Source organism: Euprymna scolopes, chromosome 5, assembly GCF_053919585.1.
Source record: "Euprymna scolopes isolate OS-2025 chromosome 5, ASM5391958v1, whole genome shotgun sequence".
In the NCBI taxonomy this organism is placed as follows: domain Eukaryota; kingdom Metazoa; phylum Mollusca; class Cephalopoda; order Sepiida; family Sepiolidae; genus Euprymna; species Euprymna scolopes.
The window spans coordinates 140,768,937-140,786,688 of record NC_136486.1 but is presented as its reverse complement, the minus strand read 5'-3'; the positions used below and the strand labels follow the sequence as shown (position 1 = coordinate 140,786,688).

Here is a 17,752-nt window from a genome sequence, read left to right as displayed (position 1 = left end):
ACAATTCTGTTATTAACATGGAAGCGGAAAACCGACGATGCCCTTCTTTAAATGTTTTATGAAATACTAACTGTCAGTTAAATACAGCTGTCATTTTCTGGGAGATTATGCTTCAATTCCTTTTTAATTTTCATTGAAACTATTATTTTAAAGTTTTAAAATAGTACCCTTTTGCCTTTAAATATATGATTGACAGTTTAGTTAAGTTAATGCATTTTCGTCTGTGTATTATCTTACGTTGCTCTTGGCTATAGTAACTGCAATTTTGGATGATAATAGCCCCTTGGGTCATAGCCAAAAACCACAAATGCATTTAATGTATGCATTCTGGAATAAAGCATATTTTAGCGATAGAATAAAATGAAGCAGATTTAATATGAATGAAAATAAATGAAAAATTCAGAAAATAGACAGGTCAAAAGTAGCAAGTGCAACGTAAAACATAATTTTATTAATATATAAATGGTTAAAAAGAAATTTTGTGTCAAAAGATTTTTATGATTTTATAATAAAAGATTAGAATATAAACGTTAGTTTTAATCTGAGAAATTTTTCATTTATGCAAGTTTGTGATTGTTTAATGAAAATAAAGTTGTGAAAAAATATAAAATTGTATATTCTTCATGTGAATATGTGTTAGCCCGTCTGACATTCTGTATGTGTGTGTCTGTTTTACTTGTTATTGTTAGTGAGCAGTTATAATTTCTGTACCTATAACTCTAGCCAATGTATTAAAAGTTGCTTACTAGATAAACAAGGTCGTATGTGAGTAATAGAATTACTTTAGTTTGCAACTTGACTCCCTTAGCAAAAAGGCACGAGTGGGGTCGACATTCCTGGATTATTCCGTGCAGGACCGCCCGGCGAAGCCCCGAGTCGCTATCCCCTTGACTGTTTGTTTTATAGAAGTTTTTTTTAAAGTTCACTTTTTTTCATGATTTTGATTGTTTGAATATATTTTAAGCCACCCATCCATGCAAATTTAGTAAGTTATGAATCAAATCGAATTTTAACACACACACACACACACACACACACACAAATCGTTTATCAATTATATATGCAAACTATTGCTATTACGAATACATATATATATTGGCAGGACATTCGTTGTAATTTTTACTTTTATATGAGCCATCATATTTGCAAACATATGCACAAAATCAAACAAAATAATGATGAGAGGCCGTATTGTAGTAAAATTAAAACAAATATGCATCGAACTCTGTGACATCAATACGGACAGAAATATAATCAATAAGCATACATTTTTAAACGGACATAATGATTTTCCATCATCCAGAGATAAATGAAACGGTAAATATTAAAACAGAATACACACACACACACACACATATATATATATACATATATATATATATATATACACATATATATACACATATATACATATATATATATACATATACATATACATATACATATATATACACATATACATATATATATATACATACATATATATACATACATATATATATATATATATATAATATGAGTGCGTGCGCGTGTGTGTAATCACTTAATAGACTATAGAATAATAAAATAAAGGATGAAATATTATGCTGGAAAATCAATCATTGCCTTTTTCCTCATATATAGTTTACTAAGCAAATATAATTCAAATTTACTTACCTATCGGTCCTGGCTGCCCGCGTTGTCCAAGATCCCCTTTATCGCCTTTTTCGCCTTGTCTACCTGGTCGACCAACTTCACCTGCGAAGGAATAAACAATTTTCTTTAATTAGTACTACATTAAAACAGATATGATCTCATATTTGATTGTCTACAAAATGTAAAACAAAATCATCCCAGGTAATTAAATGCATACTAAAGGCAGTTTTCAAACGTTTTGATCACTACTGTGCAACAACAGGATGTTACGGCTAAGCCAAGATTAGTGAATTTCCAAAGTATTTTTAATTTTATATTCAACAAAAAAAATCGTTACTAATACCATTTAAAATAGCGATCTATTCAGTCATATTTCAAAAAATCAGGTTAGAGTATTTTAAATATCACTATTCAGAATCAACTGATCCATTTACGATGTTGCATTTTCCATAATTAGTAAGGTACGTATTTAGGAGTTCTAATTTTAGAGAAACGATTATTGGAAAATTTACGTGATACAAGAGAAATGTTTAATCATGGAAACAAACGAAATTATAAATTCAATTGCAAGAAGAATCGCAAGGGAGCTATTATATATGTAGAATATTACATAAATATATGCACATTAGCTGGACGTCCGGGGTTGCCAGGTCGTAAAATGAGCTTTTTTTACACAGGCATCACCACATTATCAAGGTAAAGAGGTCACTCGAGGATAAGGGTTAAAGAGTGTACAGTAGAAATTGGACAATACAGTAATCATTAGTAATAAAAATTCGGTAAATTTGTTAATTTATATGGAACGGCTCATCAAGAACTTATTTACGTTAGATTTGATGACAATCTTATTGTACTCAACCGGAAAGCAGAAAACGGAAGACAATTCCACAGACGTGTAGTTCTAAGAAATATACTTTGTTCATGGAATCAACGTTTAGGTTTAGGCACAGATAAAGAGTGGGGGAATTATTGATAATGTTTTCAGCGAGACGAGTGTTTCTTGTGAAAGTTTGGTTAGGGGGGACCATAGACTAGAGCTCAGTCGAACACTTTCCATGAAAATAACGATATATCAGAGACAAACTCGCAACATCTTTTCTGTGAGAAAGAGGTTGCAGGGAAGAGAAAAGGACATCTACGAGGCTACGAAGTCTATTTTGAACTATATCAAGACAGGACAAGTCCTTTCTAGCAGCTCCTGCCCAGATGTGGCAACAGTATTCAATCCTTGAACGTACCTGGCTCTTATATAGATAGAACATTGCATCAGCAATGAGATATCTACTGGATCGATAGAAAGACCCCACCATTTTTCAAGCTGCCTTGGCAACATTTAAGATCAGGAGTAACGGTCAAGCCCAGAAGCTTGTCAAAACGTGAGGCCCCCTGGAGACGAGAGCCATTCATTTCAATTGATGCCAGATGAGGATCAGAATGTTGATAATGTAAAGAGAGAAGCTTGGTTTTAGATGCATTAAAAGTAACCAGCCACTCCTTTCCCCATTGTACAACGTGCTCAATATCAGAGGAGAAAGAATCGGAGAGAACTTGGTCGTTTACTGTCTTAGATGTGCTACCATAAATGGTAGTGTCATCAGCATAAATGTCTACAAATGATGTAAGGATGTGATTTGGTAGATCATTAATGTAGATCAGGAAATGAGTTGGGCCCAGGATGGACCCCTAAGTGGCTCCAGCATTAATACTGTGAGCTTCTGATTTTTGCCTCTCAACCACTACTCTTATGAGCCTATCAGAAACAAATGATTTAATAATTGAGAAGACATTTCCAGCTATACCATAGCTGGAGACCTTGTGAAGTAAACCTTTATGCTATACCCTATCAAAGGCCTTAGATATGTCCAAAGCAATTGCCCTAGAAAGGTTGCCTCCGTCGAGAGATTTGCTAATCCTATGAGATATAACTGTATATACATTAAACATGGTATTTTTAATTTATGGATATTGCGCATGTATTATTATGGAATCAGTTTTCTATTTATTATTATATATTATAAGGAATAATTTGCCCGGCGGACAAATTAGCTTGGAAAAATAAGAATAATGTCGTTCATAAAATCCCAACTGTGTATTTTACACTATCACGTCAGCTGACAATTGGGTTTGACAATTAATGCCCAGGAAAAATCACTGTTGATTAATGTATTGTTTTAAAATATATAATGATTCACAATGATTTTAAATCGCACTATTTTCTTTTATCGTAAACTGAACTCATTAATAAAATACCAATTAAAAGATACGGTGTGGTACACCCGGGCTTGAACAAGCGACTCTTTAATTTCTAATCGAATACTTTACCATTGACCTACATATCCAATTGACAATAGTTATGTTATCTTTAAGAAATTGTTTAATTAGAATTGAATTTCGTTGATTTGCTTGGTATTAGCTCCTTGGTCGTTGTAACGTAAAATATAATTCTGTAAATATACTTTTCTCGCTTAAATTCTGACGATTACAAGGCGATCTGGTTTTGGATTGCACTCACCTCCATTAGCATTACAATCTATCTATCAAAACTATTATCCACTCTTGCTCCAGTAAGAGGGTTACGCGAACATTACATGAAACTTTTTCACCGCTGATTTCAGTCGAACTGAAAAAGTGCTGCGTTCTCAATCATTATCTTTGAACCTTGCAATAGACTTCCAACTGAAGTAATAAATATACAAAAATGCAAAATTTAAATGTAAATAACGAAAAGTGTTATAACACTGTGTTTTATGCTCTACAATTTTAATATACCTTTTCTCTTGTCTGCCATTGAGGGGCGATGGTTTTATATTTTTTTGCTAAATAAATTAAACTAACAGAATCCGTGGGAATTCTACGGTAGTTGAACATTTTCAAAAACACACATCAGTAAGAAACTGCTTATCGCATAATCAAACATTTATAATGAAGTTGGGCCTTGTATAATTAAAGACCTAACTAAATCATGAAGCTGCGGAACTCCACACCCTCTATCATTGTTGACACAATTACATCAATTTGTTGAACTGCTCTAATTATATCCTGATCTCGCAACATTATGATCATATAGCAGTGTGGTAGCCCACTTAAAAAAAACAATAACAACACTATTTGCAAATAGAATTTACGCTATATGTCTATATTTAATGTCTTTAAAACACTCAGCTAGATGCGCATGTAACATTAAGACAATTCAATTTTGTCTAAGTTCCGATGGCTCCACGTTGTTTAATATTTCAAGACATCCGGAATAACACGTGTGTGTAAGGAATAGGTCCGGTTTTCCGCATTTAAAGAAAATTGCTTTCTACTAATTTCAACATGACATGTAAGTATGTAATATTTTCACTTAGAATACGTAAGTTTAAAAGATCCCTTACCAACAAAGGTATCCTATGGTTTCACTTATTTCGACATATCACTTAAGTGGGTAATAGTGTTTCCACTAAAAATCTGTTTCAATTTATACTAATTTTTACATGACATGTAAGTAGGTACAAATGTTTTAACCTGAAATGCGTTTGAATTTGTACTGACTGTAACATGATACGTACAAGGTTATAAGGGTTCACCTGAAATGCGTTTAAATGCTTACTAATTTAAACATGACATGTACGTAAGTAATAACATTTTCACCTGAAATGCGTAGGTCTAAAAGATTCATAATCAAGAAAAGCACTATATGAGTTTAGTTATTTCGACATGGCACTTAAGGAAGAACTAACGATACACCTGAAATGCGTTGGAATTTGCACTAATTTCAACATAGCATATTAGTAGGTAATAATAGTATTAGGATTTTTTGGAAAGCTAATGTTTTTAATGGTTTTTTAATTGAGATGACCGACTATAAAAGGGAGATAATTCGTTTCTCATTCATTGATGTTTGCGATGATGATAGTTCATTGTGACCACTGATGTACGGACAAGTAAATTAATATTTAAATTGCAATAAATAAATACACTTTTATTAATAACAGACTACTTCGTAGTGTAAACTATATTATATACTAGACCACCGACAATATTTTCGTGCCATTATGCGTTATATAAATGGAAAGTACTCTATTTTCCAAATAAGCTATTTACAATATTGTGTCGTATATCTAAAATCAAACTGTGTTTAAATAGGATGCCGTCCCGAATTAGATTTTTGCTAGTTGGAAAAAGTAAACATTCATCCTTCCTTTGAGCATAATTTTTTAAATGTATCTATTTTTTATGATTAACAATCAATCCGCGATTCTTCTCCCTTTTACCTGGCCTATTAAGTTAACTCTCTTTACCCCATACTTCCTCTGATCCTTACTGTATCTTAAGTACCCCCTCTCACTAAACTATGTACACAGTTAATTATGCTTTATTTATCTTTTGTTACGTCATCGATTTGCAAAAAGTATACCATTTTAAGATTAGCAAATAAGATAAATACATATTTTTAGTATACATAAAATAAGGTGTGTCCACGAGTCTATCCTTAATATTACACAAACCCGACCATTTACATATGAAATTTGTCGGAAAGCATGGTCATATGTGACGGCTTTGAACTGGGACTAAATGTTGATCTGTTGATTAACAAGTTAACAAGTGTAGAAAATAATACGAATCGATAAAATCATCGTCTGTCAGTTCCAAATGTTTTACATGCTAAATCGTCGAATTCTGAAATATCCGAGATCTATCTTCTTGAAAAATATTATATTAATCGTAAATAATATATAACCACAATAAACAAATCGAGTGCTATGACCGAGAATGAAAACAGAATTTTGGAGTTTTTAGTCTTACGATCTACGTAGTTAAATTTTACATTTTGATGAATAGAGCTAAAATATTACTTAAAATAAAAATAGCATTTTATAGAACCTTATAGCAATGTGTTTTTTAAAATAAATGGTTCCTTTAACTAAGATTTCGTAAATGAAATTTGTCCTTTTGCAAAGCGTAATGTTTTTTTTCGATTTTCAGAGAGAACTCATTGCTTTATGATTAACATTATGTTTCCTATGATGAATGTAAAAATAGGCGATATTAGGAATGATGTTAATAATACTAGCGAACTGATTTTTCTTTAAATGTTACTCGCTTGAAAAACAACTAATAAATAGTAAATGCATATTAGAATTTCTTATTTTAAGTTTTTTAATAATTATTATATATCGGTTGAAAGTTTCCGAAGTAATGTTTTTTTTCTGCACTAGGCTTTGTCATTGTACTCTATTATACTTAACGAGAATAGTACACATTCAAGTTCAAGGAAAATATTTATTCGGACAGAAGAGTCTGGAACCGCACTCACAGCCACTCGAGAAATGAAGATAATGATTTGAGTCTTCTGTCCAGAGTCTTTATTCAAATATAGATAAACTTTGAAGATATTACGTTTTTTGGTCGCTCTTCCGGATTAAGACACCAATTTACAGTAAAGAGGTTCACAGTATTTATACTCAAATGTGAAAATACGAGATGCATATAATAAGATGAACAAAACAAGTTGACATTCACAGATTAATAACAAACGAGATATGCTATATAAGTTTCAAATAGAAGTTTTGCAGCAATAGAAAAACACATAGATGGTCGTGATTATATTAGAGTTCTTTTACAAACAGAGGAGATTCCTCAGCTTGATATCGAAAAAATCTAAATGAATTAATAAGGAACCAATAATTTCATGTTGCAGGAAATCGTAATCAAAGCTTCTCTGCTCATTTATATAAATTATAATGCATCGAAAGTTATTCATAAGAGTAGATATTAACTTGATTTCGTATTAATTATAAAGTTCAGTTAGTAAAAGTGGAAGTATTTCAATGAATAATGATGATGAGCCAATGTGATCTGTGTGTGTCGTTGTGTTCGCTTATGCTTGTGCATGTGTAAGTGGGGAGAGATGTCGTAGATAAGCACTAGATTAAGGGTTGTTCAGCTACAGCGATCTCTGGTGACAGGCGAACTGTGTTCCACGGGGTTATTGACATAAGATCTGGCTTGTTAACGGATTTAGTCTTGAGCCTTGTGAAAATGCAGTATTATTATCGGTGGACGTATTATTTTTATGACTTGAGTTAGCAGCTCTTTCATGTGCTTTCAAGATTACTGAGCCTCAGCCTCATTAGTTTTTATAGTTGGCGTTAGTGTCTTTCATCTGCGTATTTCTGGTGTTCAAATAATAGTTGCGGCGTTGTTGTTGTTCAGTTTGCAGTTTTATTAATTTTTCCAATGTACTTTGTACTTGTCTGAGGGGTAAAGTGCAGATGTTACGGAAATTTATCAAAACCTTCTTTGGATTACTAGGTTTTAGTATTTCTAGACCAACTAGGGGAAAGCGGAAAAGTAATTTGTTTACTTCAAGAACTTTGCAAACGGACGATGAACATAGTTTTTAATTCTTAGGAAAGACGATTTCTTCCAAAAAGAATGCCTTTTTCACAGATAAGAGACATATGTATGTCGACAAGAATATTGCTTATTTTTTCTATGCAAATATTTTTTTTACATAGAACAGAAAAATAGTGACAGTGGAGAAAAAGGTCGAACACCCTATTTTCTTCTTTTATTAAAACAAAATGTTTGCTGACACTTAATTGATTTTTGCGATTTTCTTTTTTTTCTTCTTCTACATTCAGTGTTTTCTTCACACTGGCTTGGTTTTATTCAGCCTTTAGTCATGAGTGCTTTTGAAAGATGGAGGTATTTTAAATTCGAGTTACCTCTGTGAGTTTGAAATCCGACGTTGCCACTGTTATGACCCTGTTAAACGTTGCAAAGAAAAACAGCACGTCAAAACAAAATTTAAAAAAAAACATGTATTGCTAAGCATACGATAGCTTGGTTGTTCGTCGTAGTCGATAATAAGCCTTTATTTGTAAGAAGAATGTCGGTATTTAGAGATAGATATACTAAATAATTAATTAGTCAACTCATGTCATGTTCAAATAATTAAGGCGATTGTGTACTTTGCTCACATTTAAGCGAGGAATCGAATATTTATACAATGTATTCCCTTAGAAAATTAATTATATTTTTTTAATGACAACTTAAGTACGAAATAAAGAAAAATAGTTCACATATCTGTAACAATAACTAGTCAGCCTAATAGAGTTATATCTAATCAACAAAGCATTCTGCACAATGCACCTTTTTATATCATGTTATACGATGTCAATTGAGACAATCATATGATGTACTTAAGAAACACGGCATTGCCTGATAATATAACTGGTATAAATAAATGGTCACATTGCAATTAAAGCGCTCCATTAGTTTTATACTGGTAGCTTCCTTCAATCTTGCAAGATTATGGAAACCTACAATAAGGGTGCCTTCACGTGGAATCTTGTGGCCAGAGTTGCACAATCGCTTGCCACATCTCTCTTACTTGCCATTGTTGCATACCAGTAGTAAGTAAAGGTTTATGACGACTAGAAACAATGCGAGATGATCGGAAAGCACATACAACTACTAGACTTACAAAATGATCACAGATCTGATACTAGCCAGGCTCACCGTTACTTTACTTAAGTGAGCTGACAAGAAACGTGTGTAAACGTTATTGTGCCGCAGTTTAGTACTAACACTACTCGTGTTGGATATATTTGTTACCATTGCAAGTGTTTCTTTTTTATTCATAGAGCAAAAATTATCTCCCCTTTAAGTTAATACTCACATGCAAAGCAAATATTAAACATATGAGTATGTATTTAAACGACCTTTTTTTACTTCCTAACGGATTATTTAAATGTAATAAACAGTGTACCATAACGTGTCATGTCTGTTGTTATTTTCTTAGTTATATCCTCGGGATATTGTTCGCTAATTAACTATTAAATGACTAAAGACTTTGAATACGACAACATACTAAAATTATGAAGACATAACGAAAAATAATATCCTTCTAAAGAATTTCAACATAAGAAATAAACCTTTTAAAAAAGCTGTTTTAGAGTATTTTTATGGCCGATGAAGAAAACAAATCATTCAAAACAAAACGGCAGTATTTTTACCCGATTTCCCAATCATATTAACAACGGCGTTTGTTTTTCCTGCAATGTTCAACTTATTTGTAATTAATGTTCTGAAGGTGGAAAACGTTAAATGATACAAAAAAAAACTGATGCCATAATATTTTCTTTTATTTTTAACATCAAGATATGTTAAATATGCGATGTTATTTAAGTGAACTTAGGTAACAATGAGTATGGATAAAAAACAACTATACAAAGGATTCCTTTACCAATCAAAAGACAGTACATAGATGTAATTTTATTTTTAAGGTGTCAAATTCTTGCTCACATTTAAATGACATTTCGACTAAATACGTCTTTGTGAAAAAAACTCTTCGAAATTACAAGGACATATTATTACCAAAATAGAGAATTAGGCGTTTGCTTTCGAAATTTTAGAGATGACCTATGGTTATTCGTATTTAGATACTTCAGACACACACACACACACACTTATATATATATATATACATATATAAGAAACTGATTGGTCAACAAGAAAATTCAATGCTATGAGTTTGCATAAAAATACGAGACAGCCACAACTTTTTGCATAAGTCTGAAGAATTCTCACGATAATTAAATGCGGAATATTCTGTGTAGTTTAAATTGCCATACATATTCTTATAGCATATAAATAAATAAATAATATATATATTTCATTTAATCACATGCATTAATATACGATAGTATAAATTTATGCGTACACTTTAAGTATTTACTTCAACAGTGCTGAATACGTAGGTAGAGTTATGTAGTAAGTTATAATATATATATGGCGATTCGGCTACACAGAATATTCCGCGTTTCATCCACGCTAGGATTCATCAGGCTTATGCGAGAAATTTGTGCTTGTCTCGCTTTTTATATACGCACCTTCTATTGTGTTTTTAGTTTCGCCAATCAGATTTATAGTTTCCACCACGCCCTTCCTAATCAGGCGATGAGCAGGCACTTACAGGGCACAGGCACAGTTCACCTCTGGTGGACCCGTTCCTTTGTGTATGCTATTTTAGCGGGGAGCGTTGATATCTAGTGTCCTGACCTATTTTAAATCTAGGTTAATTTTTTTATATGCTAGCTATATATATTTTAAAAGTCCAAAAAATGCGAAAGCAGTAGATCTTTTGATAAAATTTGATACTGACCTTTTAAACGTAATTAAAACCTTAGAATTCCACAATCAACATAAAAATTTCCAACGGAAACTTCAGAAAATCGTTATAAAGTAAACAGCTCTAATAAAAATCTTTGTAAAAGCAGATAAAACTAGAAACTTTTTTTAAACTAGATAAACAAGAATATAGCAAACTAATCCAAGAAAACATTACAAAAAACTACAAAAAATTGGATACAAACGAATGCGACTACATAGATATAACAAATACTGAAATTAAACAAATGAGCGATAAAGTTGGCAAACTGAAACATAGAGAGGCATACGTTTTGCTCAAATCCCACAAATGTGACTTCAATAATAATCTCAGCACCCACTTGATACATCCAACTAAACCAGAAATAGGTAGAATTAGCATGGTTTTGGTGAGTATAGTTCGATATTTATTGAGTCGTATATCAATTACTTAGCTGCCCTAAAAAGATGATGGGGAGAGGAGGGAGGTACCAGCGAAAAAAATAGGCATGCATGTAAGAAGTCCAGCGCATGCTGTCAATCATAATATATATATATATATATATATATATATATATATATATATATATATAAAAGTAAACTCGTCTGTGTGCGTGTACATTTTTCCAATAAACTACTCTGCCAATTTTCAGTCGCCTGACTCGAGATTTGACATAAGGCGTATCGATATTTGGGAAAATCCTTTTAATCGGTTTTCGAACAGGAATTTAGCTGTCGGAAGGACCAAGTTCAACGATTTGATCTTTGAAACCTCTGTCAAACTCCTTCGACAATTTGGGATCTTAACAAGTAAAATTTTAGATGTAAGTTTGAACTTTTTAATTAATCCCAAAACAATAAATGTTAAGAGGTCAAAATTGGGGTAAATTTTAAAAACAATTGACTTCTGCGGTCTCTACAAAATTACCAAGCCAATTTTTGGTCTCAACATTTAAATTTTTACATAAAGTGTATTCAGACATAGGTCAACATTGTTAATCACATTTTTGCCGAGGATTTGGCCGCCAAGGCGACAAAGTTCAAAAGAATTGACTTTTACAGTCTCTAGCAAACTATTCAGCCAATTTTGGCTCTAAACATTTGAAATGTTACATAAAGGGTGTTCAGACATGTAGCAAGCTGTTTAATCAGATTTTGGGTGAGAATTTTGCTGCCAAGAGATCAAAGTTGAAAGAGTTGACTTTTGCAAACTCTACGAAACCCCTTCACTAATTTTGGGTCTAAACACTTGAACTTTTAAATATAAATTCTTTGGGCATGAGTCGAATTTTAACAAACACACACACATATAGTTATAAACAGTACATAGGGCCAGAACAAAGCCAGGTTGAACTGCTTGTTTATAATAAAGCTACAGTATGATAACCCTGAATAAGCTCGGATGGTAGATCGAACGAAACTCTGAGAATAATACTCAAGTTAAAAACACTACTCCGAAGTACTTTACAAAACCACTATCGTACGTATATAAACCTACATGTTTTGCAATAGCCACATAAATATTGCTTGTTTTCTGGATATGTTTCAATAAACGAAGTTTAGTTTTCAGATCTTCCAATCTGGAAGGGAATTTTACAGGAATCCGTCCCTACAATCTACAACATGGTAACACTCAAACATAATATCATAACATATTTGCCACTATTTTTTTAGAATACAGTAATAACTTCCAGTATTCTAATTATGGTCCTTATCCATCCCCTTAACCCTCATTTTAGACTATCTTCAGTGTTTGATTTACTGTGATGACATAAGTACACTGCAAGCACAGTCAAAGAGGCCATTAATAAAGCATACTTGGAGGCGGTTCACTAATACTCAAATACAATTGAGCGAGAGTTGATTAAAAAGAGTAAATTCGAATATCTCAATCAAGGCTTTTCGAATAGAACTCTTCTATAATTAATAACAATTGCTATATATCTAATCTATATATCTATAAAAGTACGTGTGTGTCTGTACATTTCTCGACACAATAACTGTCAATTTTCAGTCTACAGACTCGAAACTGGATATACAGGGTAGTGAGATTTGGAAACATCTTTGGAATCAGTTTTTGGCCAGAAATTTGGCTTTTAAGGGGTCAAAGTTCAACGATTTGACGTTTAAGAACCCTACAAACTCCTCCGCCAATTTTGGGTATGAAGAATTGACATTTTATATATAGGTTTAGTGAACATGGATCCAACTTAAGAACTTGATTTGAGCCCAAAACAATAAATGTTAAGGTGTCATAATAGGAGTAAAACTTTTTAAAAATTCGACCTCTGCGGTCTCTACCAAATTACTCAGACAATTTCTGGTCTAAACATTTGAAATTTAACATAAAGGGTATTCAGAGATAGGGCAAGCTTTTTAATCGGTTTGGGTCGAAAATGTGAGCTACCAATATATAAATGTATGTATGTAAGTTTTCATGTCTGCCTAAAACTTTCGACAGAGGCGAAGAATTTTCACAAGATCAGTATCGTTTTCAACTCGACCCTTCAGACGACAAATACCGAAAAATTGGCTACAAACATTAATTTCTTCACTCTCAACTGGGCTCTTTCTACAGATAGGGGTCGCTGTTTTCACCGATATTTTCGAAAGTCATCCTCATCTTTTCGATTGTCTAGCCTTAATTTAAACCTACGTCACTTCCGGTTTGGCAGTGTTCGTAACAGCAAAGACGTCGGTTTCCCCGTTGTTTTTCTCCTTCCCGGTAGGGGTTCGAGCCTGCCTTTCTACTACCACTTTTTTTTTTGCTCAACATAACCTCCAAACATCCGGGCAACGCCGGGCTGAAATGCTAGTAAACTATAAAATAATGGTTAAAAGACAAAATAATTACTTTAAACGCATAGTATTGGAATAGGCAGTTTGTAAGAAAGTTTGACATTCCGCGGTATGTCTTAACGTTGTGTCACTTGATCTCAGCTGCAGTGTCAATCAGGGAAGTATTAAGATTGCAACCGCGTCTGAGATTGAAAACTAGAGATCCTGTTCAGCACTTGCAGAAAGGCAAGTCGGTTTCCAATGATTCCAGACGGATGCCACTGGTTTGTACATGATTTGCTATGACACGATGTTGCTTCGTATTTGTTGGAAACTTCGGCAGATTCTGACAAATATAGAATATATTGCTCTCTGACAAACGGTTAAATGATCATGCGTCTGAGGTAAAAGCGACTTTATCAAATCCTTTGATTTCACTGTCCCATAGACTCATTTATATGTATCAGATACGTAACTACGAGGAACAAAGTAGAGTGAGTCATTCATGGGCCAGGTTTCATGTATATAAATGTATTAAACTATACATGAACACATACCAAATAATTGGTTATTTAACGAATATATACTTAATGCGTTGCAATATTATCTAGACTAACCATTGTTTTAAACGATATTGTGATTGTTACCGAGAAAAACAGGACATTTAATGAAAATTATGACTTTAAGAAAAAATAATTTGAGCAGATAATATTAAAATTGGTAAATTGTGACGGATCTTTTCAGATGTCATTCTGCACTAATGCCAGCAGAATCATCATTACGATTGCCTTTTAAGGTAATTTGAATATGCGGGTTCAGATTATTTCACAATATAAATTCGCATATTATGGTTTTAATATGTTTGAATATTCATTTTAATATGTTGAAATTTAAAGCAATTATGAACAGTGAAACTAATAATATTATAGTGTTGATCAATATATGATGTAAAATAATGAAATATACTTAAAGAGAAAAAAGAAAGAGAGGGCAGAAAATACAAGTACTCCTGAGAACTAAATGTTATTTCCCCAATATCTGGTATGGATTTTGTGTTATGTCTATGTATCAGAATACTCATTTAGATTCTGTAATTAATTTACGAATCTCCCATTAATATAGAGCGAAAATAATTCCCTTTTTTATTTCATTGTTCGATATTTAATTTAGTATCAGTGTTGTATATGAAAATGTATCAGGTAATATTTTTTAAAGTTTGTAAAGTTAAGGTTTGCAATCCGAATAATTATTGAGTGAGAAGGAATCATCAGACATGTTCTCTAGAAGAGTTGTAGAACTTACGGTAAACCCTTCCACAAAAATATGCTAAATAATTCCATTATTGCAGGATATAAAAACAACACTAGCGAATACATACTGGGAACTCAAAGAAATCGGGCATTCGCCGGTAGTCGAATGGGAAATAATGAGACAAGCTACCACGTGTAGGGACCTAGACGACCCATGTAGATTATGCCTTCATGAAAAATTTGCTATCTTGTACTTTAAAGAACCCCAAAATCTATTATACTGTAGAAGAGAAATAGCAAACAATTGTGTTCACAAGATAAAATTTACTCTAGGATAGCTATACAAAATAGTTTTAAAACTAATAAAAACAATAGAAAATAAACAAATAAATAAATTAAATAAACATGAATATACATAAACGATCACACATATATGTATGTATATATATGTATATATATATATGTATGTACACACGCACATATATATATACACATATATATATATAAACTAACAAAAAACACTAACCTAGTTTTAAAACAGATCCTTTGTCCGATAAAAGGCATGCTCATTGGCTTATAAGAAGGGCGCGGTGGATACTAGAAAGCTGATTGGCTAAATAAAATCTCAATAGAAGAGGAGCATATAAAAACGATAAACAACCACAGAATTCGCGCATAAGCCTGACGAGTCCTAGAGTGGATGAAACGCGGACTATTCAGTGCAGCTTAATCGCCATATATATTTTATAAATTACTAACTACCTCTACCTACGTATTGAGCACTTTTGAAGTAAATACTTAAAGTTTACGCATAAATCTATACTTTCGTATATTAATTTTATGTGAGTAAATTAAGTAGTTATATAAGTAAGTAAAATGAAGAAAAAATGAATTTTGTTGTTTTTTTTTTATAAATCGAGTGGAAGATCCAAATACTCGTTGTAACGAATGATTACGTTATTAAAAATAACCCTTCGTATTCAGTGGAAATATCTCTCAGAATAAATGTATAAAATTGCTTGTTCGTATAAATAAGAAATCTTAAAAAGTTTCAATGTGTCTAAACTTAATCTAAAATTTTAAAACGGAATTGAAAATGCGAGCTGCAAATCCACAATTAGACAACGTGCAATATCGGAACGACATGGTAGTTGAAAAACAAATTACAAGTATAGAAGATCGTTATAACTATGTAAATCAACAGAAATTCGAATCTAATTGCTAGAAAGCAAAATTATAAATACAAGTATCTTACCCTGAATAAATACTTTCAAGTAAAAAAGATAGTGAAATACGGAAATTGTTAAATTTAAAATAAATTTAATATAAACCAATAAAAAATTAAATTAAAAGAAACTTAAAAAGAGAATCAAGAGTGCAAAAATAGAAAAGCATTATAATTAAGAGTTAAAAAATATGTCAGTTATAAAAGTCGTACTGCGTTCTAACAATACCACCGACTAATATAATTAATTCCCAAGAAATCTTTGATTCTTTACTTTCTATTGTATGACAATTTATGAAGAAAATATATGAATTTTATAGAGAGAATCGTAAACAGAGAGGTACATTAGAAGGAGAGAGAAGGAAATTAGCACACACCTTAACAAATATACTGAATATCTTCATGAATACGGAATACAAAAACTATATATACATATGCATATATATTATATATATACATATATATATATATATATATATATATATATATATATATATATATATATATATATATATATATATTAGGGATAGGCAGTAGGTTAAACGATAAAAATAAATTAAACGCAGATGTTTGATTTCAATATCGAAAACTTTGCAACTCTCGCTTTTATTATTTTAGGCTTTAGTCCCCATATTCCATTGAAAATGTTTCTGACAAAGAAGATTGCTTTTGCTGATTTTGGTATCGGAATCTATCAATAAAACACTTGTCGTTGGCTTGTTTTTAACATAATTGTTTTAAACATTATTCTTTTTAACATAATTGTTTTAACATAATTGTGTGTAACGTAATTGTTTTTAACATAATTGTTTTAAACATAATTGTTTTTAACATAATTGTTTTTAACATAATTGTTTTTAACATAATTGTGTTTAACATAATTGTTTTAACATAATTGTTTTAACATAACTGTGTGTGACGGGATTGTTTTAACCATAATTGTTTTAACATAATTGTTTTTAACATCATTGTTTTAAGATAATTGTGTTAACATAATTGCTTTTAAGATAAGTGTTTTTAACATAATTGTTTAAAGATAACTGTGCTAACATAATTGCTTTTAACATAATTATTTTTAACATAATTGTTTTAAACATAATTGTTATAACATAATTGTGTGTGACGTGATTGTTTTTAACATAATTGTTTTAACATAATTGTTTTTACATGATTGTTTTTTACATAATTGTTTTAAGATAATTGTTTTTAACATAATTGTTTTAAGATAATTGCGTTAACATAATCGCTTTTAACATAATTGTTTTAACATAATTGTTTTTAACATAATAGTTTTAAGGTAATTGTTTTAACATAATTGCTTTTAAAATAATTTTTTTAACAGAATTTTTTTAACATAATTGTTTTTAACATACCTGTTTTAACATAAATGTTTTAACATCATTGTTTTAACATCATTGTTTTAACGTAATTGTTTTTAACAATTGTTTTAACATAATTGCTTTTAACATAATTGCTTTTAACATAATTGCTTTTAACATAATTGTTTTTAATATAATTGTTTTAACATAATTGTTTTAAGATAATTGTTTTAACATAATTGTTTTAACATAATTGTTTTAAACATAATTGTTTTAACATAATTTTTTTTAAGAAATTTTTTTTAACATAATTGTGTGTAACATAATTGTTTTTAACATAATTGTTTTAACATAATTGTTTTTAACATAATTTTTTAAACATAATTGTTTTTAACATGACTGTTTTT

General features: G+C 31.2%; 1 protein-coding gene across 1 annotated transcript in view; it reads right to left on the bottom strand.

Moving 5' to 3' along the window:
* Positions 1 to 17,752, bottom strand: part of LOC145276640 (uncharacterized) — a 748,502-nt gene that overhangs the window by 658,069 nt on the left and 72,681 nt on the right. Inside the window, exon 4 of the mRNA XM_080127831.1 lies at positions 1,657 to 1,737. Coding sequence (XP_079983957.1) covers positions 1,657 to 1,737 — 81 coding nt within the window. The remainder of the gene's footprint in view (positions 1 to 1,656; positions 1,738 to 17,752) is intronic.